Source organism: Xenopus tropicalis, chromosome 8 (genome assembly GCF_000004195.4).
Source record: "Xenopus tropicalis strain Nigerian chromosome 8, UCB_Xtro_10.0, whole genome shotgun sequence".
Classification (NCBI taxonomy): Eukaryota; Metazoa; Chordata; class Amphibia; order Anura; family Pipidae; genus Xenopus; species Xenopus tropicalis.
The window spans coordinates 42,099,470-42,126,547 of record NC_030684.2 but is presented as its reverse complement, the minus strand read 5'-3'; the positions used below and the strand labels follow the sequence as shown (position 1 = coordinate 42,126,547).

General features: G+C 39.3%; 1 protein-coding gene across 1 annotated transcript in view; it reads left to right on the top strand.

Moving 5' to 3' along the window:
* Positions 1-27,078, top strand: part of LOC100494508 (relaxin receptor 2) — a 137,763-nt gene that overhangs the window by 68,457 nt on the left and 42,228 nt on the right. Inside the window, exons 3-9 of the mRNA XM_002938918.5 lie at positions 16,337-16,426; positions 17,790-17,895; positions 18,587-18,658; positions 20,495-20,566; positions 23,000-23,071; positions 23,943-24,014; positions 24,332-24,406. Coding sequence (XP_002938964.2) covers positions 16,337-16,426; positions 17,790-17,895; positions 18,587-18,658; positions 20,495-20,566; positions 23,000-23,071; positions 23,943-24,014; positions 24,332-24,406 — 559 coding nt within the window. The remainder of the gene's footprint in view (positions 1-16,336; positions 16,427-17,789; positions 17,896-18,586; positions 18,659-20,494; positions 20,567-22,999; positions 23,072-23,942; positions 24,015-24,331; positions 24,407-27,078) is intronic.

Below are 27,078 nucleotides of genomic sequence, written 5' to 3'. Positions count from 1 at the left end.
TATAATAAATCACCCTTCAGGGAACCCTTCAGATTCATAAATTCATAAAACATTTAGTAACATTATTGGACCAGGTGCAGCTTATCATCATTACAGAAATATTATTACTGCTGCAAGTAATTTTAAGACTTAAAACTAGACTTAGGGCCAGGCAAATTATTCTACTGCAAAATAAATGTATGTATTTAGGGCAGGCATTGTGTTACACTGAAAAATCTAAATAACTCCAGTTATTATTTCATGAACAAAAAAAGGGTTCTTTAACACTTTAACTAGTGACAGGGTGTAATGTGTTCCAGACTGATGCATCCTCAGGTTTTAACACTCACTGGGCAAATACTAGAAATTACACCAATCAGACGATATATTTGGGTCAACTGCGTCCTATTTGCTATTGTGCTAACTTTGACACATCACCACAATTTTGTTGGCCACAACTCCCCCTTGTACAAACACCGCATTATGGGGAAAATAACATGGCCAAGCACCCAAGGCTTTCTGAATAAGGGGTTTTACTGGAATTTATTACACTACGTTAATACAGATTTAACAGGAGGTAATGAGATAAATCTCCTACCTTCTCTGCTTCATCTTAACCTTCAGTTTGTAGGAGGAAAGGAAGTAAGTGGGGAGAGAAGCTGGAATCCAAATTTGTCAGAATCAACATTGTAATAGGTGTTTTGTGGATTTAGGAGCTGGTTGTAGACTTCCCAGAGCCCCAGATATCTTGATCCCAAAAACAGGATCCAATACCTACAATAGTATTTATAGGCCATACATTCTGTAATAACAAGTGCATAAAAATCTATTATAGGATAGGCAGAAAATACTGTTTTATGTTACAGGTCAGGAACCCTTTATGCAAAATGCTCGGGACCTGAGGTATTCTGGATAAGGGATCTTTCATAATTTGGTTTAATCATTTAAGCATTAAACAACCCCAACAATATGGTTATATTTTTTTTTAGTTATCTTTTTAATGAGTTTTTATGCAGTTACAAAAAGATAATCTGGGTATATGGCGTAAATAGAAACATGTTATATCAAGAGCAAATCATATCAGATAACATTTACGGCATGCAGAAGTAGGTCAGATAGATATGTTGAGGCTCTAGGATATGTTTCATTTAACGTAGTCTATAGCAGTGTGTTATATACGACTGTTATATTGCGGAGCCTAGAGCGAAACAGTTGCCATATGGCAGTGGACCTCCAACCAAATTAGATAAACCATTATAGTAAAAAAGCAAGTAAGAAAGAGAGAAGCCTGATGGGGGGGAGGGGGTAGGGATAAAAATGGGTGGGGTATTCAAAACTGGGAGGGGGGGTGAATGGAGTACAGGGGTGGGGGTAAAAGTGGTCTTGTCTGGAAGGGTTGTAGAGTTAGTGTGTAGAGAGACTGTATAGGTGGGTGGTGGAGAGCTCTTTGGGAAGCTTAGTGGGTACAGAATGGAGAGATGACTAAGGTTCAGGAGTCATTGAAGGTATGTACCTGGAATATGGTTATATCTTAGTTGGGATCAAGTACAAGGCACTGATGGGAGAAGGTCTTCCTGTAATTCGGAGCTTTCTGAATAATGGGTTTCCAGAAAACAGTGCCCACACTTGTATTTAATGGAATTTTCTTACATTTAACAATTACCAAATATTGATAAAGGTTTGTATAAAAGCTAAACTCCACTTTTATGCACATGGTGTAGATTTACAGGCCTTGCAGTGCAACATTTGTAGTGCAACAGCATTTCATTCAATTTTCTGCCTATTTATTCTTTATTGTGCCAACTTTAAAGTCCACAGTGTTCATTGATAAAGGTGGTGTCATTTACTGGTTCTGGTTACCTGGAACTGATTCAGAGTACTAATCCTACTACGTAGCCTTGTGTATTTGATTGCCATATTCAGATCTAGAGGGAACAGTAACAGCAACTGAATTGTGGGCAGTAGGTAATGATAGTAATATTAGTGCACATTGTGAGCATGAAGAATAGACAGATGAAGGAAACTATCAAACAATTCCCATAAATAATTAGGATTCAACATAGGAGGCAGCATTATACCTGGCCCCATACCCACTGGCATTCCTACCAGCACCTCCATCAAAGCTTTTTCATGGCTTATAGTGCAAAACAAGGAATGTCATTCAAGGAAATTTCTGGAGAGATGTGCAACAATTCATAGACATTGACTGCATAGGGTCTGCTACTCTTTGGGGTCTATTTATTAGTTCCATACACAATGAGGACCTATCTCTGTGCCAGTTATTAAATGTTATTTCTTTCGGGATAGTCATATGTTGCATTAATATGAATGTAAAATTGTTTAAGTACTGACATGCTCCATTTTCATCTCTCAGTTTATTCCTTATTGATCAACCATGTTATCAATATTTTTCATCATATTTAACATTGACTGCTATTCATAGGTTAGTGACCTTTCACTATAGTGCAACATTTCTGGTGTTCATGGATTACTGAGCTACATGGCTCAGTGGCTTTCCTAATGGTCTGTATGGGGCTCTACATTCATTATATCAAGGCCAGCTGTGGGTTTACATTATCATCCATCAGAATATACCTCTCGATGAAGGCTGCTGTGTTCATGTTAGATTTGCCTGGGTAATGTCTAATCTTTATGTAGCTGCATGTTCATATGGGGTTAGTTTTATAATATATATATATATATACTAAAAGAGCCCCACACAACCTCTAATATACCTATCACTGTAATCTGTTTCTTCAAAAAGTATTAATAGATACCATTTTTATATGCTGAAAACCACCTGAAAAACAGTTCTTTGCATCATTTGAAATGCTGGCAGGGGAGGAGGGACTAAAACACTGATGTTACAAATTGTAACACAGCTGCACAGCTTACAGACAGCACACGGGAACTACATAACCCAAAATGCATTGCTCTGTGATGTTTCTTTCCTTATTAACAGGAAGTGTACAGGGAATTGTGGGATTGGAAGGAAGCAGGATGTTTTTTTGAGTCTCAAAATAGTCAGCCAGATCAGCAGGAGAACAGGGGGCCAGGAATTATGTTTTCTTTTCAAAAAGTTGTGTTTGGGTGGAGTGCCCCCTTAAACTAAAGTTCACAAATATTGATGTGTATTGAAATGCCTGTTTTCAATTAAAATTCCTGAACCTGTTGAGCCCATCAGTACTAAACATACCAATTAACTCTATGCTGAGAGCAGCACCTGAGACTATTTTGCAGAATACAATATTAACCTTAAAAAGCCTTAAAAACCTAATGAAAAAACAAAAAACAATTTCATACAGTTCCCCATTGCCTTGAACACATTTTTTCCCATGGGGATATACATAAAATATAACCTTTATTTAAAGACTATGAAATAAACGATTAACATGTAAATCCTTGCCGCGAGGACAGATTTATCTGTAATTGCTTGAACCATTATGTTAAAGCCTCACTTACAAAGGCTGATAGCAATAATAAAGATCTTTTAGCCCGATGTGCTCTTATTCATACCCAATTAAAGCTTGATAGAATTCAATGTAAAATTCTCTTTTAGTAAGGCCTGCAGCGATTGTAAAGTTGCATGAGATCTGGTTCTGCCAGTCGCCTCCATTATCCTCATTAGCAGCAGAGCTGAACCAATAACAAACACTACATATACCAGTAGCACCTACATAAGCTACATAATCCATAAGTGGACTTGGGACTTATTAGTCACTCGGTAACAAATCCATGCCTACTATCAGGCCCGGATTTGTGGTCAGGATTGTAGAGATCCAAGAGTAACCAAGTTCAATTATTAAAAGAAAAAAAACAGAAAATAGAACAGAGGGTAAAGATAACTGCATACAATTTAATTTAAGCACTTACTGCAGCCAATGGCAACGCAAACAAATATTGGTATCTTCTACAAATGGGTCAGATCTTGGCCAATTTGATTCAGTTGTTGGCCCCATGGCAAATGGTTGGATAAGCATCATTTGGCCACCCGTGATGGTTGACCTAGCTGAGGGAGTGGATATGGTAGAGTATAGCCATCTTTAATTGAGAATGCTAACCATGCAAACAACTCCAGCACACTTTTCAAGTATAATGTTATTAAACAGAACATAAGTAGCAACAGCAGACTACCCCATATTTATTAGAAGAGAATGGAAAATGAAATACAGCTATATTTAAAAGGGGACGTTTGAGGTGATTTGTATCCTTTTATGCACATAAAGTTACAGTTCTGATATGTTTTTGGGACAGGAGAGATCATTCTGTCATGGTTGTTATGGATCGGATCTGAAATCCATTGTTTACAGCACTGTAGGTTTTTTTAATCCTTAACAGGATTAATTAGCAGAGGCACTGTGATAAGAAACATTATTAAGGCAGAGGAAATATAATTGTGCCAGATTCCAAATAGGTATATCATTTTATGAAAACTATAAATATGTAGTAACGGAGAACAGCTATGTACAATGGTTGACTTTTAGAATAAAGATGGCCATACACGCTACTTTTTCAATCTTTCCCATGACATGCAGGTAAAAACATAGCAATTCTTTTCCCCATCTGATGATTCAGCATTAACGTTTAAAGGCATCGAATCAAAATTTTATCGGTGAGATAACAGATATCCAAGGCTTTTACCATTAAGCACAGCTTCAGTGTCCCTTTTACATCCACTTGTTTTTACTCTTTAAACCAAAGAATCTTTTTGGAACTAAACACTTGCTTGTTCTGGTAGAACAATAAAAGTGACCAGTTGCCATTAGTTACTGCCAAGGGGCAAATTTGCCCTTCATTGGTGAAAGAGCCTGTGTATGTGGGATGACCTGGCGCGGGTTGCCCCGGGACACAAGTGAAACCCTTACAGTGTCAGGTGGATACTGGGAAAGTTTGTGTGTTAGCCTTATGAGCATGAAAAGAATTTACTGTATAGTGACACATAGTGATACAATCAATACTAAAAAGACCAATTAAATGGCCCTTGGGAATCCATAGACTTTATTAACTGGGATAAATTAGAAACAGAAGTTTAATTTAGGGAAAACTGCTGTGATTTTGGGAAGAGGCTGAATAAGGTGAGCGGAACAGTATGAATATTATTGATGTTTTCGCCTTGGGAAATCACATATCAGTCACAGAAGCACAGGCAGGGAAACAAACAGCTGTTATAGAAGCTCTTGGGAAGCAGAACTGCCAGTCACTATTCTGCTGCATGAAGCTGCAATCCCATGGGAAGCAGAACATTAATCAGTATTTTGTAACTTGAATTAAAGGGTGTAACAGTATAAGGAATTACACAAAATGTGTGTAGGGATTCAAGGAAAAGTTTAATTTGTGGCCAGCTTTCCAAAATGAGCTCACATTAGATCAGTTAATAGTGATGTGCACATTCGCAAGGCAAGGTGTGAGTGAGAAAAAGAGTTGTGCATGTCAGAAAAATTGTGGAAAAAAAAGTTGTTCTGTAGCCGCATTTTGTGAATTTTTCGGCGAAGATTTCTACTGAAAAACATGTTACTAAAGAAACAAAGATGTAATACAATAAAAACCTAAACTTTCTATTATAAATAAAATGATTATTGTCCAAAGTTCATCGCTCATAAAGATAAATGTAATGGCAGGATTACTCCGTATACATATACATACTTCTACATACATATTCAGAACTCCACACTAACCACATAATAAAATAACCCACCCTAACCCTAAGGACAAAAAGACAGGGATTCAGGGTTACTCACCTAAAACAGCATGAAAATAATCATAAAAATCTGCTGGAGATGGGCTGGAGTGAAAGACATCAACCCCCATACCAGACAGGCCAATCAGAAATGGCTAGGTAAGTGAAGGGTTTTGAGGAGGCTCAAAACAAAACCTGTGCCATAAATACATCCATCTTGTTGCATCCATCCTCTGCTTTTCAAAAGAGTAAATCATCCAAAACTCACCCAGTATGGTACCTGCCAGTTCTTAAAGGACAATGAAAGGTTAATATAAATTAAAAGTAAGTCTAAAGGCATTCTTTTTAAGTACTTACTGCATATCTAAATTCCCAGATCCCTGCTTGCTTCTCTGAGATATGGTGCTGGCAGCCTACAGCAGTGTGAAGACTACAGTGACATCACTGAAATCTCTCTCCCCTTCCTGTAGGTGCCAGCGGCAGCCTTCCTATTCTCTGAGCATGTGTGTAACTTGATCCTGTCTCCTGTTCTGAGCTACACATGCCCACCAGCCAATCAGAAGCGGATCTGGCAGAGGGGAGGGGGGGAGGGAATGAAACACATGTGCAGTATGAAGCAAGGAGGGAAAGGAAGGGAGAATACCTTTTTAGAGATGGCTGCCTGTTCTAGAAAATGTGAAGTAAGTGTGACTGAGTAAATATTTGATTAGGTGAGCCAAAAGTGTGGAGTTTTTACTAAACAATAGGAGGACTATTGGGCAGTATGCTTTTTAAATTTTGACTTGCATTCTCCTTTAACAGTGGTGAAAGTTAAGCCTAGTAGGAACCTGCATTCCAACTTTATAAGCAGGCAACAGAACTAGCTAAGCCCTTACCCCTCTGAGGTGTCTCAGGGGAGGGGAGTCATTCAAAGAAGCCAACAACATACAGCAAGAAATCCACAGCTATCACCTTGGGATGCAATGATGTAGAGTCTTATTTAACAAAATACATGTATATCCTACCTCTTCATAAACCATATAAGGTGAACCCTGTGCATTCTGGGTAGTGGTGAATGTGCACATCCCCAGGGCCAGCCTCTCTAACTATGCTACTGAGGAAGGCAGTATCAGAGCCAAGTTGACCTGAGGCAGCTCCCCTGTCCATGGGCCTAAATACAGTTTTAAAGTCACCAGCAAAAAGTACCAAATGGACTGTTAAAAAAAAGGACTCAATCCTGCTAAACAGGTCTTTTCCTGTCCGGTTTGATTGGGGGCATAAAGACTAATCTGACGAGGATCAGTAAAACTACTAACTGGTTGCTATAAGTTACTGGACCAAAAGATATCTTGTTACTACATAACTTACCCATATCTGCCAGTGCTTAATGTAGGCTACACAAAAGCAACAAATCTTTAAAAAAAATGTAATTTATGTTGTAATCTCTGTTAGAACATTTACATGCATGCTAAACACCAGGGTGGCTACTCAAGCCCCAGTAGGGCAGCATGTTGCATTTTTGATGCCATCAGGGGTTCTCCTGCCATCAGGCAAGTTGGGAAACTTGTTTCAGGCAGAAGGTCCCCAGACTTTACCAGGGCAGAAGCCACTTCTGGTAGCTTTAAGAGCCCAAATTTCAGTCCCTCTGCTCTAGTGATGCAGCCCCCCCCCCCCCCCCCCGCCACTGTAAAAGTACAAAACGCATTAAGCGTCAGGGTGAAGGGGTCTGCAATTGCTCCTGGAGACAAAAACCTGGCCTGCACGTGGGCTAGTTGGGTCTAGCTGTTGACAATGGATTAAACAAAGGACATGTCGATATGTTTTGTCAACCACCTACTGAATTAGAAATTGCTTAGGCATCAAAATTCCAGCATTTGATGGGAGCGATATAGGGCATGTCTCTAATAATCACTGATTGGTTACTATGGGTTACTGCCCAGGTGCAAATTCCTCCATTGTTGATACAACGTAAATGTAATTTGTTTCCCAAAGCTATTAATCTATCAAAATCTAAGCTAGAGTAGTGATCCCCCATGGAATTCCAGTACTGATTGATGGCTTCATTGGGTTCATGTACCCTACAATTGTTCTATTGTTTTTTAATTCTCTGTTCCTTCAAACTTTGTGGCAACTTGGGTTTCATCCATCTGACACGTAGGGATTCATCCTTTGTATCAGAAGGATAAAACCCTCAATGTCTTTACTGAAGAAGACTGAAATAATAGAATAACAGATCTGAGCAACGCTCTAACTCAGGGATATCCAGCTGAAGGCCCATGGGCTGGAGGGAGCCCCGAGAATAACCTCTTTGTTTTACATCATTGTTTTATTACATCTGACCCCCAAATACGTAAAGAAGTGAATACTTGCCCAACGGCATGGAAACTTGGCAAGTACTGCTCTAAATCATATTTGAAATTAATGAATATTATGTACAAAAAAGGGAAAAATCCTTGATTTATAATAAAGACATTAATAAGGCAGGAAAGTAATCAGTCATATTAACCTGTACTGTGAAAGCACCAGCAGCATGGTTTCTACATTTCCAACCTTCTTGAACAATATCAAGCAATACTCAAAGGTTTAATAAGTGAATAAAATCTTCTTTCTCAAGAAACTGGAAGTCTGTCCCAACGTTGCTTTTTTATTCCACAGATGCCCCCAGTTCAATGTTAACTTCTGTCTCTACATACAAGAATAAGAATAAGTGGAAGAAATTAATAAAGGGGCCCTCTTAAATAAAGATATTCTCTGCTTGTAGCACACCTGAGAGATCAGAGAGATGCTTTCAAACCTTGCCCCAATTAATATTACTTGTTATTCCTAATAGACCTATTTGTGTGTATGCATTGAAATGGATTTTAATATAAATATTCTCTCTTAAATTAACTGCCACAAGGCATTTCTTGTTGTCTTGCTTCTTTCACAAGTACCATGGGGGGAATAAAGAACCTAAGTGTCCTTATTATTACTATTTATATAGCAATGTCCTCTCCTACAGCACTTTACTAAGGAAGTGTAACAAACACATGAAAATAATATATTCCCTTGTGGTAGCATCTCATAAACCGTATTCAAACTGCAGAGGGATGAGAGACAAGTCTTGGGGAGGGCCGTGCTCACAAGAGCTTACAACCTAAAAGGAAAGGGAGTGAAACATAAAGCAGGGGCTACATACAAGATGGAGAGGTCATCTACTGTATATCTTAATACTAACAGTAGGTGTATACTAATTGGAGGGTGCTGAACAAGTTACTAAACATGGTCAATTTGCTTGGATCAAGAAGTGAGTTTTTGTAGTCCTGATGGAAATGTCTGGTGATTTAGTGACCAAAATTCCTTAGGTCAGGTTGTGTGCAGAATACAAAAAGATCTTAGAGACAGGAATGGGAAGTAGTCATGCGAGAAAAGGAAGAGGAAACTTATGGAGGTACTTTGCAACTTAGTAGAATAATTTGGGAGCTGATTTATTGTCTTGCGTTTGAGGAAGGGTGGAATACAGACAATGTTTCTATCTGAAGGTGACAGGACTTCTGGGAGAGCACAGTTAGGTTAGGTACAGGAATCCAACCAATTGGGCCATGGGCCAAATGAACATATCCATACGTATGATTACCATACGAAGGGCAATACATGGCTTGTTTGGACTGACTTGAGTAAATTGCACTATTCCTGAAGGAACTTGCTTATATACATACTGTGCAAATTTTACCTATTGCCAGTCTTACAGTTGAGCCTGCTTTCATGAGTTGTGAGCATGGTACAAAGTACAGTCCAAAGGCTTACTTCCAGGGACATATGGGTAACATTAATTATACCCTATTGCACCTACACATGCAACTGACTTGCACCTAACGAGGCTCATATAAATGCAATTTCTGGAGCCACATACATTGGTGCACTGGAAGTTGTAACAAACATGTAGCCAAGAAACACAATGCCAGTAATGCCAGTAATGCCAATTAGCTTTGATTTTGGTAAATCATGCACAAGTCACAGCTCATACTATTTTGAGGGTGCCCGCTGGAATTCTAGGGGAAAGTGCTGCATTGTGGAAAATAATAATGGTTTGCCTGTGTTTTTGCAGCTTGCAGTTTGCATCCCAAAATCACCCTATTGGTTCTGTTTACAATACCCTTCTATACAATAATCTACTATAGGATAGGGGTCTGCAGGGTACGGCAAGGGGAATGGCAACCCTGGGCCTCCAACTTTTTAGCACCCCACAGGGCAACAGATACATGCTGAGGGTAAAAAAAAACCTTAGTTGCGCCCGTCACATCATTGCCAAGATCGCATTATTTTGCACCCAGTGATTGCCCCTTGCAGCTTGAGCAAGCACATTTAGCCTGCAGTTTCCAGCTTTTCTAGACCCAAAACTCCTTCATTTGTCAGGATATGCTGGGAGTTGTGCTTCAAGAGTTTAAGTCTAGATCAGTGGTTCTCAACCTGTGGGTCGGGACCCCTTTGGGGGTCGAACGACCCTTTCACAGGGGTCGCCTAAGACCATCGGAAAACACATATTTCCGATGGTCTTAGGAATAATTTTATGGTTGGGGGTCACCACAACATGAGGGACTGTATTAAAGGGTCACGGCATTAGGAAGGTTGAGAACCACTGGTCTAGATTATAGGCCACATCACAGAGTATTTTAGGCATGGCCCCGTCAGCACTGTGGACATACTGGCTTGCTTCTCTATTTGTTAATGTGCTTTATACCAAATGCCAGTATCACTACTAGCTGCTGTCTAGCCAAATTAGTCTCTATTGCATTCATCTCTATTGCATTCATGACTGATACTAATATGCATTGAATTTATATATACGGACAATCTTCTCTTAACAAGCATTCCGATAACGTTTCAACTAATCACTGCCTGTCACTGTACTCACTGTGTGATTGCCAAACGTGTATCATTAATTATACCATATTGCACTTAATTGTTTGGCATGCAATTTGCTGATGGCATCTCTTTTGCCCAAGGGGATGACTGACACATTTCTTCTATTGTAAACAACATACAAAGTAGATGATAATGATATTAATTTACATACATAATAGCACACAATGAAGTTTTCAATACCACCTTCTGCTGAACAATATTCTCAGGGATCGGTGTAAGATGAAAGCGCTTATATTTGCCAGGGATTTTGCTTTTGTTTTTCTCCCATTTTGTCTTTCTTGCATTTAGATTTGCTTTATTTTGATCTTTGGGAGGCATTGATCCAAGAGATGTTTTGTTGTTTTGTTCTGATAGAGATGCTGGCCAGCTTGGCATCACAGTTGGTCTGTGCCTCCAGAAGATAAAAATGCCCTAAATGCAGTGTTTGCTTCATTTCACTTTCAAACGCATTGTTTTTGGCAATCATGATATTTTAATGTTAACAAACTGGTGGTTTCTCTTAAGGACTATCGAAATCAATGTCTATTACTAGTGACATTTAGTGATGGGCGAAATGTTTCGCCAGGCATGGATTCGCGGCGCATTTCTGCGTTTTGCCATTGGCGGATTGTTTCGCGTAACGAATGAAAAAATTTGCCGCGCAAAAATTAGCCGCACGTCCAAAATTTGTCGCGGGCGTCAAAATAGAATAGTCGCGGGCGTCAAAAGAATAGCCGCGCGAATAAATAATAGCCGCGGGCGACAAAAGAATAGCCGTGCAACTAAATAATAGCCGTGCGACAAAATAATAGCTGCTGGCGACGAAACAATAGCCGCGCAACAAAATAATAGCAGCGGGTGACGAAACAATAGCCGTACGACAAAATAATAGCCACAGGTGACGAAACAAGAGCCGTGCGACAAAATAATAGCTGTGGGTGATGAAACAATAACCGCGCAACAAAATAATAGCCGCGGGCGGCAAAAGAATAGTCGCGGGCGACAATTTTTTTTGTCGCACGACATTTTTGCCGTTTCGAAAATTTTCCGCCATTTTGCCGATCTTTTGAAAGATTTGCAAATTTTTTGGCGAAGCGAAACGGAACAGATTCGCTCATCACTAGTTACATTCTCTTTCTATTCTTTACCTGGAAAAGCTGCCCCTTCTAGTTGATGGGAAGCAATTTTTGAACTGTGGGTATAGGCATTTTGATTGCAGTAATGATACATGGGATGCTTCCAACATATAATAAAGGGAGTCAAACCTAACCAATATTAATCATTTGTATTAACATTAATAACATATATAAATACAAATATGCAGGACCAATGATAAAACCTTCTGATGTACTGTGTGTAACTTGCACACACAAGTAACAATAATAAAATAGGTTTATCTTTGTAGTTACAAGTATAGACAGGTCAAAATTAATTCAGCACAAATCGGGGAGCCCCACAAACTTTGGTGCATGACCTTCAGGTTCCCAATAACCAAGCAATGATCCAAATTCCTGGCATTCGTTCATGAGTCTGCCGATGAGCTTCTGACACAAGTCGGAGGCTCCCTTTCTTAGTAAACCCTCAACACCAAGTTCTGACTTGTGCAATAAAATGTAAACTTTTGTCATGAACAAAATTCCTCTAGCAGGACAATGAATCAACTTTGTATTATGCCGTAATTGTTATTCAAATAAGTTGTACATTTTACAAGTTTATTGTCTATTTTGTGTCTGTTTATTGCATAGATATTTGCTGGGGTAACAATACCTGTGTTTGCTGTATACCCATCAATATACGTAGAACAAAGACATCAACCATTGAACATTGGACAATAGCTGCCCCAGAATCCGAAGCTTTGATTCTTATATTAAAGCAGATTTATATATTGTAAAACATTGTAAAATGGATTATAGAAAACCCCATATGCTACACAACATCAGGCAGAACACCTCATGTCCTAACAGTGATTAAAGCATCACCCCCATTCAATGGTTTTAAGGGCCCCTCCAGACTGATTCAGCTCCATATTGTCCCATATATACAGTATGGCCCCCTGGATCGATATATAGCCAAATATCAACCAGATATCTATTGGCAGGCGATGACTGCTTTTGCATGTTGTTGTGGTCTTTGTCCTAAGAGTATCCACATGCCCTTATTATGATTATTTTGAATATCCTACAAGAATTAATGAAAACAATTTGGTCAACTTTAGTTTGGCAACATTTTAATACTCTTGTTAACTTTTCTGGGTAACTTAGCACTGTCTAAATCATTTGATTATTTAGTGAGAGCTAAAACTTCACTCCTGACAAATGGGCTGAATTCCCTTAACTGCACATTCCCTTAGGAAACCCAATAACCTTTCTGTATCTGTTGGGGCTTTGCTTCAAAGTTCTATCATAGACAGATCCTACTGGTGGAGAACAAATACTTAAAATATCTGGAGGGAGTTGCAAATAAATTGTAATTCTGTACCATTGGACTTAAGTACTCAGATCTCTGCAGGTACATCTGTTTCTTCGGTATTCATGCATACAAGTTGTAGTTTGGATGAGCGAATAAACTACAGAGGACTGAAATAGGATTGAACTGTGCCAGCTCTGTTTCCTTATAGAGTAGTGCAACATTAAAGATCTAATGAGAGCATAGGGTCTTTGATCATTAGAGCTTCTTAAAGGTGTATCCGAGTAGGAGACACAGAAAAATCTAATTGTGCCAAACCACCCTCAGAGCAATCCACTGTAAAGATAAAAAGCTTTGATTTTTATGGCAACTCCTGAAGTAGAAATGGAATAAACTCCCGGATTATAGTCATATTCACAATGCCCCATGCAGTGTGCAAAGTGAAAAAAGGCCCCAATCAGCTTCACAGACTTCCTTATATAACATCATCATTTATATTTAAACTGACCCTCCAATATGCTGTATGAGAAATAATCAGACCACTACATATAGTTGGGCAGAACTGGCCTAGGTGATTAATAGTACTTTGGGCAGGGGATAGAATTCTCAAAGTTGCTATTAATTTGAACAATAATTGCCTAAAACATGAGTTGCATACAAGGCCAATTACAAGCAAGTGGCTTTGGTGGGTGCAATAAGAAGTAACTTGAAGCTTACTTGGCACCTTTATTGTGGGGGGGGGGGCTTTTTCCAGTAGCAAGCTAAACTGGCAGCTGTGACTATCTGAATAATAAGTAGCCTGGAAGCTTTGTCAGGTGTTGCTAAATCCAAACTTTAATGATGAGTGAAGCTGTGCAAAACGCATTTGTCGCACAACTTTTTTGTCGCCCTCATCTTTTTTTGTCACGCGCGTTTTCTGCTGTGCCCACGCCCATTTTGACACGGCCGCAACTTTTTCTTTACGTGCAATGGAATTTTCCACTGCGAATTTTCGCAAAAGTTACGCAAAACAACTCGCCTATGGTGAAATGCAGAAATTCGCTGCAAATCCATTCCTGGCAAAAAACTTCGCTCATCCCTACCAATCTTTTGTTGCTGAAGGTAGAGGTTCTTCTCTAGTGAGCAACAGTGAATGTACTTGACTTGTAAGCTGGGCAAGTGTATGGAAGGATCTCTGTGTATGTAAAAAGCTCCCAGCTGAATACCAGTCTCTCTAGTATTTGTCTGCACATGTAGATGGGAATATTTTAACCAACCTGATAAAACATGATACCACCATCTGCCTACAGTTTGCAGATAAAATCTATAAGTGCTTTCATTTCTGTAGAAAAGTACAACTGATGAAAGGCTTAATATGACATTTAAATATTATAGAGGGACAGATTCTAAAGCAGGTTTCAGTTTGCCTTCTTCTCCTATTATTTCTATTATTATCCTTTTTATCAATTTTGCCATGAAAATTCTATTTGGTTGTCAGGGTCACCGATCCCACAAAAAATAAATACTCAGATTGACAGTGAGGCTTCAGTCTTAATATTATTCTTATTTTTGTTTCTTATATTTGTATTCAGGTTCTATTCATTGGCCATTATTCCAAAATGAAAACTAATTGCAAATTATTATTAAGTCTTTATTATATGGGGAAGCCCACTTATCAACATTGGAGTTTAGAGATTTTCAAAACCACAATTAAACTAATTTCCACAAATGTCAGACATTTATCAAAAGGTTGACCGGAAAAAGACGCAGAAACAACGTGACTTTTCGCAGCATCAAAAAACCACAAAAACCTCTAGAACCCTGAAACAGAGAAACATCTTCCAGTTGTAAAAGGGACTGAAGTGAATGATGTATAATCTCTGTACAGATCCTCAATATGTTCATCCCATATAAAAAATAAGGATATAATAAAGATAATAATAAAAATGCAATAATACCCAACAAACTGAAAGAATATAAAACTTGTTTAAAAAAAACTCCATAGCAATATTATTCACATTCCTTTATGGATTTTGCATTAATTGCCAGTCCCAGAGGGGATAATAGATATATTCCCTGGCACCGGGGCTTTGAAAGAGGATAACTGACTTATGTACATGTAAAGGTTATTATTTTACTATACTGAAAACAGATGAAATGATAAGTATCAGGTTTTGTTACTGTTTTAATGGGGATAAGTCTAGGGCTGTATGTAATTTTATTGCTAAGGCTAATGGCACACATAGCATTTGCGTCATCAGCAAAAAGCACCTGAAATTGCCTTTGCTGACTGCCATTGACAATAATGGCAACTGCCTGTCACCAACAGGTCAATTTCATTCTAAAAACATGAGTGCTAATGACAGGCAGCAAAGGAGGTGACAGTTGTTTCTCCGCACATGTGCCATTAGCCAAATCAAATTCTGCTTTGGTAGAGAAAGCCAAAGTAGCCCGTCTTTGGCTTTCACAATTCTAACTGCATCATATCATGAAACGATAACTCCTGATTCGCTGTTTTTGGTTACAATTAACAAAACGATTAGTTCCAGAAAATGGGGACTAGAGTTGGTGGTAGTAATAAGTGGCATAAACTTCCATTCATTATCTTTATTTGTTTAGACTAATGCCCCCCCCCCCCCCCCCCCACACACACACAGCTTCTTATTTATGGGGAATTGTATGTCTTTCTGTAAGAATATGTAGCACCTCAACTTGTCTTCACAGTGCCTGTGTATGTCATGGCTGTGGTACCATGGTTTTTTTTGTTTTTTTTTTAAATAAACACATTTTCATATTTACAGGGGAACTCCACCCAAACACAACTTCAAGTTAAAGTAGGCATCATTTCAAGCAACTTTGCAGTATACATCAATAATATGGTTTGGAACAGTTACCTAAGCCTGGCCCCTTTTTTTCCTGCTGATCTGGCTGACTACTTTGAAACTCAAACAAAATGTTTGAGCCTTTGGCATGCATCGTCCAAATCCCACAACCCACTGCAATAAAGAAAGGAACATCACAGTGCAATGCATTGTGGGTTATGTAGCTCCTACATGCTGTCTGTAAGCTGTGGAGAAGTTTTATTATCAGTGTTTTAGTCCCTCCTCCCCTACCGGGATTTCAAATGATGCACAAAGAAAAGAACTATCTTGTAGCTGGATTCATAAAAATGGTAATTATTCATATTGTTTGAAGGAACAGATTACAATGATAGGTATATTAGAGGGCTCTGTGTTGTGTGGGGCTCTTTAACAAGTCTTGCTTTGGAAAGTGGCATGTCCCTTTAAGGTAGTGCATGATTTATACCTGTCAGACTACCAGTTCCCTAAAAACATGGACTACCCAAGCTGCCCTATAGGTAGCCCCTGCCATGGCTGTAGCTGGTAAAATTTGGACCAGTCTAACTGTGCTAATAAATGTATTCTCTTGCAGTGGATAACAGTGGATGGCCCAAGCTGTTTGACACAATACAGAGTGCCAGAGGCAACAGAAAAATGCAGGATGAAGAGACACATGAATGTAGTAAGTCAGAAGTGCGTGGCATTATTGGGATACTTCTGTCTCATACTAACACTAGATAATGCTCATCTATGTACTCACGGTATTGTATAGGTTTGCTTGTGTCATACTTTCATCTAAGGGTAACAGCACACAGAGAAGTGTTGTGCTTCATTTTTGGGTAGTTCAGAGACATTCTCCCGAAGTTTCCTATAGACTTGTATTGAAATCACCAAAAAAAGTGATTGTGCCAGTTGGGCAATAGTTAAATAATTCCGTATGCCTGAAAAATAATTCTATATGCATGCTTTTTATGCTCTCCTCATAGCTGAAAAAGTCTTATTAGTATTTTGTAAGCAAGTAAGACACTAAAACTAAAAACTGATCAATTTTATAACAAAGACGTGTATTTTATACTAACAGCAATGGAAGCCGGCACTCACTCACTCGGATCAGCTCCCGGGTGCTTCTCCAATAATAAGTCAGATAACTATGCAATGCGGAAGCACTCACAGTACACAAAACTAAAGCGTTTTATTGAATTCACAGAATCCCCCACATCAACACGTTTCAATTCTCCTTGGCCTGGCATTAGGAATAAGTTTATCCTGACATTTAAAATAGGTGACAAAAATGTGCATTAGCTAGTAGCTAGCTTGATAAATCCGTCAGTAACATTTAGGCGAAAATATCTCACATATTCACGTCTACCTGGTAATAATTGCCTCGGAGAAGGTGGCACTGCATTGATGAACTGAGAGATGAAATATTACCTCCTATTTGAAATCATAGCTTAATTATTATGTTATATTGTTAATCAGTGGGGAAATATCGATATATCAGTAATTTTCATAGTACAGGTATGGGATTCCTTATCTGGGAACCAGTTATCCAAAAAGCTCAGGAAGGCCATCTCCCGCAGAGTCCATTTTAAGCAAATAATTCTCATTTTAAAAATGATTTCCTTTTTCTCTGTAATAATAAAACAGTACCTTGTACTTGACCTTAACTAAAATGCCTGAATCCATATTGGTGGCAACAATCCTATTGGGTTTATTTCATGTTTAAATGACTTTTAGCAGACTTAAGGTATGGAGATCCAAATTATGCAAAGACCTTCCCAGGTCCCAAGCATTCTGGATATCAGATCCTACACCTGTGTGCCCCATTATATAAGCACAACAGTTACAAATATAGCACCCCAGTAAGAATGCACCAGGGTCACTAATATTCTGTAGGTATTATTGCCACTGGTGCCAGCTGGGTTAGTGTCTTGTGGTAGTGACCTGACCTTTATTTCAGGCTAATGTCATGATCTATATCTGCTTCCCAACAAGCTTTAATAGAATATCTCTCCCTTACATATTCCCCCCTCACACTCTTTCAGTGCTGGATATATATCCCGAGCCATGTGAGTGCTGGAGGCGCATGGTGAATTGCTCTAGCCAGGGCTTGCATTCTGTCCCTCCTGTGTCTTCCAATGTGACAGCTCTGTAAGTATCCAGCTTTATACACACTGTACCAGATATAGGTTTAATCACAATTTGCTTAGATTAGAGACTGAAAAAGTGGCTACCAAAACTAATGTCTGTAATGGCCATTTATGGTAAGAAATGTGAAGAATGGTCATTTGATCTTCTAGATCAGTGCAGTCCAACATATTACATGTAGTGGGCCGGTACAGTATGTGCAAGGGCCAGATAAAATGATGATCATACGGTAAAGAAAAAGTTTAAAGTGGCAATGGGTGGGATGGAGGGGGAGTAGTGTGGCATGGTTGGGGCAGATCAGAGGCACTACAACTAAGGATTACAAATTTACCAGCAAATGCATTTGTATTACTGCCCCTGGCCACTGAAATACCAGCCAGATGGTAGCCCTATCTGCCAATTATGGATAACATTTTCAATAGCAAAGAGTGTCTTGGGCTAAAGGATTTGAAAACATATTGGCATTGGTATATTTGGCTATTTGTATATACGGTTACTGTTAAACAAATGCTATACTGTTGTCTGTAAAGGATTTTGCCTTAAGAGATACATGCCAGAGGGGCAACTATAGATGCAAAGCCACAGTAGTGATGAGCCTGACTTTCCCTAGATAAAATGGCTAGTGGGGACAAGTAACTTTAAGTCATGTCACTGTTAACACAAAGAGAGTTTATATGTTCTTCTTTCTGTTTAGGAATCTAAAGGACAACAAAATCAAAACCCTGCATGATGGTATCTTCAGCCGTTACCAGGACCTGGAAAAGCTGTGAGTGAGGGGTGGGGGGAACGCGTGTGTGTAAATATTCATTTGCTACAGACTGAAAGCCTATAGGGAAGCGCTGGAATCAGCAGTGTTTGTCTTTATACATTGTAGTGTAAGAAAGCCATCTGTAATAACTGTGTGTATCCCAATTAAACTGATGCCAAAATACACAGCTGTAATATACATTCTAATGCCACTTTATGGGTGGTAAACACTATATGAACAGATGGTTAATGATGGTTTAAATAAGCAAGTGTATTTAGTGATATGGCCTGTGTAAAGGCAGGCAGGGAATAGTTTCTGACATTCAATGATAAGGACATTCGACCTGAAGTTTAATAAAAAAATAAAATAAGAGTGGCAGCTGACTGCATTACATAGGATCTGGTAGCTAATGATAGCACACAGGGACCCGGCATTTTATAATTGGATATAGGCAGTTGGCTCTGTGTGATAGGCGCCATGGGATCTGGCATTTTATAATTGGATATAGTGTCTTGCTTTTATGATAGCAGCATAGGGACATAGCATTTAGCAACAGGTCATAGTACCCAAAGTTTACTGATTGGGCATAGGATCTGATGCGTAATGACAGCTGCTTGTGATCTGTGTTTATAAGCAGAACAAAGACTACTGGAGATAACATAGTGATGTTTATAGGTTATTTGTTATATTGAACAGATAGTTAGAGCTAATTATAGGATCATAGTGGCACTGGCTGTTTAATGATGATTTTGGTCCCGCATTTAATGTCGCTGTAAATATGTAGATACAATGTGAATATTTTCTTCTGTCAAATCCCAAACATATGAAATTCCTATTTTCAGTCCATTTGTCGTATAAGTTGGAGGAGTTTAGTTTTGTTTTATAGTGCACTTCAAATCACAGGCCAAGTAGGGTTGCCACCTCACCCCTTCAATACTGGCCACATATTGTATTCACATTCTGTGTGGCTAATTAGAAATTAATTAGGAAGCAGACTAAGCTGATTTTTGTGCAGCCATGCATCAGAATGAATTGCTTACTAGCCATGCAGGATGTAGATTCAATATGTGACCAGCATTACTAAATGATAGAAAATACCCTGCCATAGACAATACTGAGAATTGCCTCTTCTAAAACACATGTAGAAACAGTTATCAGTAAATGATCAGCATTGTCTATTTTAGTAGCCACAACAAATAGCTGCTACTAGTAGCTCCATGTGTCTTCACCAGGGCTGAGGTGGCAACCCTAAGGTCAGGTGTCACTTCCTATTCTTCTGAACAGGGAGGGATAAGAGTGGCATCTATCCAATGCAAGATTTCTTATACCTTGAATTTGAATTATTCATTCATTCATTCAGCTGAGAGACCTTGAGAAACCCTCAAATTGGTGATTTGGGTTGTGAGATGGTTTGTTTTTGGTTGGGTTGGTTTGGCCACCAAGCACTGGTTGATGGATGCTGTATGAGCCCAAGGCTTGCATGGTACAGATTTACCCCTTGACTAATACAGAGTTGCTGACATACATAAAATGCAGGGTTAGGCTGAAAGTTACAGACAGACGACAGCTCAACAGCAAGTATGATTTCAGGGTCCCATTTGTTAACCCCTTAATAAGCTTGAACATCCCCTATATTCATTTCTTATAGCAGTCCCAGGCTCTTCTACAGAACTGTGCTCCTACTGCCAAAAAGCATTATAGATTATAGCTGAAAAGTATATGGTCCCCACATCATTCTGACTACAGAATCCATTTAAAATAGTTTTAAAACTAGTCATCAGTGGGAAAATAATTTTGTTTCCAAGGTTTGGGTTTCCTCAGCGTCACTTTCATCTCTTCCCATTTGCCTTGCAGGCTTCTTCAGAACAACGAACTCCATGACATCTCTCGCCTGGCTTTCTCAGGGCTTTTCAAGCTCAAGATGCTGTGAGTAAAGGGAAATCCCCCCCAAAAAATCCCTTTTTCATTAGTAAGCACAAAGCACAATGGGAAAGCCACAATCTGGCAGTGATGGGCTGATAGGTGCCAGTGTGCACTTCAGATATGGTGTTAGCCATGTACTAATAAGAGCAATTACACTCCAGTAATTACATATTGTTTATGTGGGAAAGAAGGGAAACGAGTCTGTATGTCTTAGTGTCTGTTATAAGGGTGGCACAATGTTTAATTACTCAGACATTTTTTTTTTTTTAATTTTTAAATTTTTATTAGGTTTTATAAACAGTCCAACATTACATTGAATAAGACAGTAAATGAATTTCTTTAAAGAATAACAGGCATAGTAGGTATATTGAGATAGATTTGAAAGATTTTGTAACTCCTACCGCCTTTTGTATAAATATGCATAGACAAAAGGTAAGAAAATCAAAAGAGCAAATATTATAAAGCTGTCCGTTGTCGGGGTGGCTGATGGTTGTTGGATTGGGTTATTTTGTCAGGGGGTGGTGGGAAGAGAAAAAGGGGGGGTTCTAAACGGAAGGATATCTAGTAGGGAGCGTTGGAAAGGAGAGCATCAAAGAGCACAAGTTATACACAATACAAAGTCTGACTAATCTATGTTACTACATTGAATGATTGCTTAGCCCTTAGGGTTATTTTCTAGGCTACTCAGACATTTTTAAAGACTTCCTATCTTCAGATACTAAGTAGCTCTGAAATTTGGAGCTTTTTGAATAATGGATCACATACCTGTACATTAATATGCCACTTTATTATGTGTTGGATGTACTGCAAGATCCAAACGAATGTATCAGAAAACACTTGAATCAGTAGTGTAACATATTTGGTTAAAATGAATGTAACTAGTCATTCTGCCTTACTGTAACAAGAGCAATATTAGCTATTTCACTAATAAATGAGTAAGGATGGATTATAGGGGTGGTAATGTTCTGAGATTTTTACATATAATTCATTTTACCTAAAGTTTTATTTCTATGTTTAATGGCAAGTCATAATGACTTGGATCCAGAATGCTTAGGACCTGGGGTTTTTTTTCTGGTTAAGGGATCTTCCCGTAATTAATATCTCTATACTATAACTCTGATAAAAAATATTTTTATCATTAAATAAACAAACCCAATATAATTGTTTTGCCTTCAATAGGAATTAATTATATCTTAGTTGGGAAAAAGAACAAGGTACTGTTTTATTATTACAGAGAAAAAGGAAATAAATTTTAATTATAACAGATCCCATACCTGTACTTTAGGGGTCAGTTACCATGACCCTGGATGCAAGTGCTAAAGCACTATGGGCCACAATTTTGCACCTTATTTAATAAGCATGTGCTTTTGTCTGCACTTCGAACCAGATTATAATGAGACACGAGGCTCAGACCATAATGGTTGGCAGACGCAAGGCAGCCCAATCCTTACTGTGCATCTATATGACGTGCAAGTTAGGGGAATGGATAGGAGGCAATGGAGACAATTATGCCTGGTGGCTTCCTCTGCCCTTCTCTTATGTATACAGCCATGATGAATGTGGGCAGTGTTGTATTCATTAGGGGGAACATAGGTCTTTGTGTGCTACAAATGGTGCTGATGGCAAAACACAAATGCTTGCACCTATTTTAGCACTCTGCATCCTACCCCACCACCATTAAATGACACCTGCTTGTAAAAAAAATGCTGTGTTTGACAATAAACATTGAGTATATATAGTAATATAGTGCATAAAATAGCCAGATAGCAGGGTTTAGAAGGTGTCTAACTAATCTCAGCCTCTAACTTAGTTGTATGTTGATTTCATGCCTATGACATGGATAACACGTTAGGCAGATTTTAGGGGGCTTCATAATTCCCTTTATTTTTTATGAACTAACAATACAGTATTGTGTTCATCCTATTAATTCATTGAGGTGCAGAAGCCATCTTTAAGGAGGTATAATTATACCCTTGTTTATGGTTTGAGCGCTACTGCACCTCTCCCCTGATAAGGGTTTGCACCCCCTGTGGGTCTGATCACCTTTATTTATTTGTTGATGTATAGGATCTAATATCTAGAAATCTGTTATCCAACAGGTCTGAAATATGGTAATGCCATTTCCCATAGTTTCCTGTTTAAATAATGTTTCCTTTTACCCTGATTAAAACAGTACCTTGTACTTGATGGCAACTTATCTGAATAAATTCATATTGGAGGCAAAACAATCCTTTTTTGTTATGTTTAAATGTTTATTGTGCTCCATTTTATGGGAAGCCCCATTAACCAGAAAACTCCATGTCCCTAGCATTCTGGATAACATGGCAGCAACAGATTGACAGAAACATTTAAGAAATGTCACAGTGTTTTATTACCTTGCTCATTTACCCCCAGAGAGACTGATGTGTGCACCACTTGCCGTGCCTCTCATTTCAGGTTCCTCAGTCAGAATCGGATTAGGTCCCTGAAGGCTGGAGTATTCAAGGACCTTAGATCCCTGGAATGGCTGTAAGTAACTCCAGGGTCAGAGCAACAGAAAACAAGGGTCTGAATAATGAAGTAAGGCTAAAATGGCTGGGTGAAATATAGAAAGCAGGAATCATCAAGCTGTATAATGTCAGCATTTGTTATACTGCAACTCTCATCGACCTCCAGATGCCTAGGTGCTGCACTTCACTGCTGAATATGGAAGATAATAATACAATGTAAAAAATACTTGGACATGGTAATATTTTCTATATAGGCATCTGAGCACCTGTAAATAAGGGGTGACCCACAGGTGGCTATTTATATAAAAAGAGGACCTCTTACCCCCCATAGTTGGCATGTGTCTTCCTCAACCTCAGGTTTTCTACCAAAGGCCTTGGAGTTTGAGGGTTCTGCACAGTTCTTGGCTGTTCCTAGCACTGCACTCCTCTCAACAGAATTCTGTGATGTTGCTCTGAGATCTGTTGGAGCCATTATCACAGCTCCATGTGCTCTTACCACCACCAGGACCACTTTGGCTTCACTTTCCACGTTCTTTCTAGTTCATCTTTCAGGCCTTGGTACTTCTCCAGCTTCTCATATTTCTTCTTCCTGATGTTGCTCTCTTTGGCACTGCTACATTTATCATTATCTATGTCTTCTGGCCCTTGTCTACTAGCACAATCCACTGTCCATGTTAGTAGGTTATATATATATGCTGAAGATATCTAGCAGTCGTTACATTTAATGTGTCCTTTTGTACTTTTATGTTCTTCTTACCCAAAAGGGCCTTGTGATGATGGGGCACAAGGCAAATGTTTACTCTGCCCTAGCATATAACCACCCTTGGATCTCCCCTTTATACAATGCAATGTAGAGCACATCCCCTCACAATAAATTTTGTATTCTTCAGTATTTTAGATAATAACCAAGTGTCCAAGATTGTTCCTGGGACCTTCTCTGGCCTGGAATCCCTGTACTTCCTGTAAGTGTTTTGGTGACTATAAATGGAATGGTTAATGTTTGCCTGTTGAGTGATAATGAGCTTTGTTGCCACTCGTGTCTCAAGCTTTCAGCTAAGGAGGAGTTCATTAAATTGAATAGGGGGATCTGATAAAATAATTTCCTCCATGAATGCTTCTCAGTAACCAAGATGTAAGTTTACTCTTCAACCCAAACAATTCTAGTGCAGCATTTTATTTTTAGAAATTCCAATAAAAATCTTTTTTTTATTTTTACTTGTGCATTGGTCTAGCAAATGTCTATATATCATTTGATCTAAATGTGCTCTTTTTCTGCCAGGGACATGCTAAACAATTCCATCAGAGAAATCCCAAGGAATTCCATTTGTGAGGAAATGCCCCATCTCAACTGGCTGTGAGTATCTTAGTGGCACATACACATTGCTTTATTTCCAAAGTCACATAAAGTTTCCTCTTGCGGAAGCCGTAGTCCCTGTGGGCCATCACCCTTTATAGTATTCTGTTATTTTCTGTAGCAAAAGAGGCTTAAATCACATCTGGTTTACAAGTTCAGTGTGACTGGTTTGCTTCAGCCAAGCCTCCTTATCTCTTTACTCTTTGTTAGACCAGTCACAATCATTCCAAGCAGCACTGTAGCCAAAGTGAATGACCCATTCCGATGAAGTGTATTTGATCCTGCTTTACCCTGTGGGACATAGGCTCTGGATTCCAAGGCCATATCTAGTGTTAACCCTGTCATGCTGTTTGTCAGAGAGGACATAGAAATAAACAGTCACATGGCTCCGGTGAATTCCTCTAGGCACCATTTAATTTTTTTGAAAACTGCCCTAAACTACACAATTTTATGCGTTGTATACATTTTATTCAGATGCCAGTATCACTTTAAAAAAAAACTGTTTAATTCTGGATTCCTGCTTGGAATGTCTGAACACGCTATTCATATCCCTTATTCCGTGCTAAAGAAATACTCCAGTCTATTTGCTTAATTTTTAGAGATAAGACGGAGGCTTCATAGCTACACTGAGCAGAAGCATCACCATAGAGATTCAGTGAGAGTCCTAATGTGCTGCATTGATTCATCAGCTCACTATGGTATTATCATGGGCAGGATACAGGGACTTAGTAATGCTTGACCAGGTGCATGGCCTATCTCTCGCTCCCTCTCAACCACCCCTTTACTTAAATAAATAAAACGCGTGACAACACCTTGATTGGATGATATGGCCACAGCTTTATTACTTAACAAAAAACAGCCATGAGTAAACATTTTAACATCATACCTTGTATGTTAGTACCGTTATTAGTATAGTAACATTATAACATTTTATAACTTTTATAAGGCCCTCTGCCAGTCTGCCCTTCCAGATGCCAGCAATACCCACTAGCCGCTTTTACCTAGCTCAGTGGGTACGCATAGCGTTAATATCCACACCAACCATCCACAAGGGACCACGCCCCTGGGTAATTAACTGACCATATCCAACCTCGCCGTGGGTACCCACCTTAGGGGTTGCCCCCAACGGTCCAGTATTGTCCAACACCATGCCCGGCAGACTGGCAAAGGACCCGCCAACGCTGTGACTGCTAATTGATGCTTGCTTAGTGCTTACCTTAAGATGCCCCTACTTTCTCAGTCCTACGCTATATCCTTGCTACTCCTTATTTTTTATATATAGGGAGGGTGGGTGGGCCTCTTGTGGGTGCCGCCTGACCGTCTTGCGCCCGCTTCCCGCGCTGAATGGCCTTCCCTCCCCTTGCCCCCTCCTTTTGTACCCCCCTCTGACCCTTGCCTTGCTCTGCCAATCCCCGCTTGCGCAGCCTGCCCTGTCATGCAGGCCCTCCCCCTACGCTGCGCCCGTCTCCGGGCCTTACTTTCCTATAATAACCTCATTATTGCACATTTGCCATCATAATAGAGTAGGTAAGGTAGAGTAGAATAAGAGGCAGAATGTAGTCTTTGTTCAGGTACATTCTACTGTGCCCACTTTTAAACTGGCTGCCCCCTTTGAACTTTGTAATGTCTATTAAAGGGGACAAGGGACTCTCTTAGCTCTTCATAAAAACCCTAGTTTTTTATGGTAGGGACTTAATTACAAAAGCAATTAGATCTAGAGCTGTTTAAGTAGCAGGTAGGACTGAGCGGTGCCCAGTACAACTATACGAAAGTGCAAGTACCTTAATAAAAGCAGTTTTTATGCGCATTCGATAGTGTGGAAATCTTGGGAACCACAACTGCACAAGTGCACATACATGAGCCCTGTGGTCTTTAACCTGGGAGAAAGAGAAAAAAGTTTCCCTTAGCTATGATTATTTTCTGAAAAAAATAATGTCCTGGTTTATGGTAGCATTACATTAGGAAGCCAAGAGCAGTAATAGTGTAATAGAAGTTAAAAAAGTAAAAAATACTGTCAATTTTGTCCTTTTTCTGTCAACAGCCCAATAGGATTGTTTTGTATCGTAGCTGGGATTAAGTACTGTACTGTATGTAATTTGGAGCTTTCTAGATAATGGGTTTCCAGATAATGGATTCCATACCTCTACAGAGAAATAGATATATGATATGAATAGATATTCTGACTTAAGGTGGCCATACACAGGCAAATTTAACCTGCCGATTCAAGTCCTTTAGGCCAATTTAGCAGCTTATCTGCCCCTGTATGTGGACCCCTGATGGCACTACCCAACAGATATCTGGTGAAAATCAGCCAGGCGTCAATTGGGCAGGCGTTGATTTATTTATTCGGATCAGGGACGGCATTGGCTCTTTGATGTGGTCCTCACTCCGACTGCTCCTATCTCTGTTTTGATTCAATAGTTGGTGCTATGGCAAACGATTGAATTAGCCCAATATCGCCCACCTTAGGTGGGCATATTTGGGAAAGAACTACTCATTTGGCAATCTCGCCAAACAAGCAAATCTTATAATGTGTGGACCCCTTTAGATCTACAGGGACACCAACTTCCTGGGCACTGAATCCAAGTGAATTGTAGCCACACCCATGGCAATGTAATCCTGCCCTGACTACACCCAACTGTGGTCAATCAATCATGTCCCTTGTTTTAACT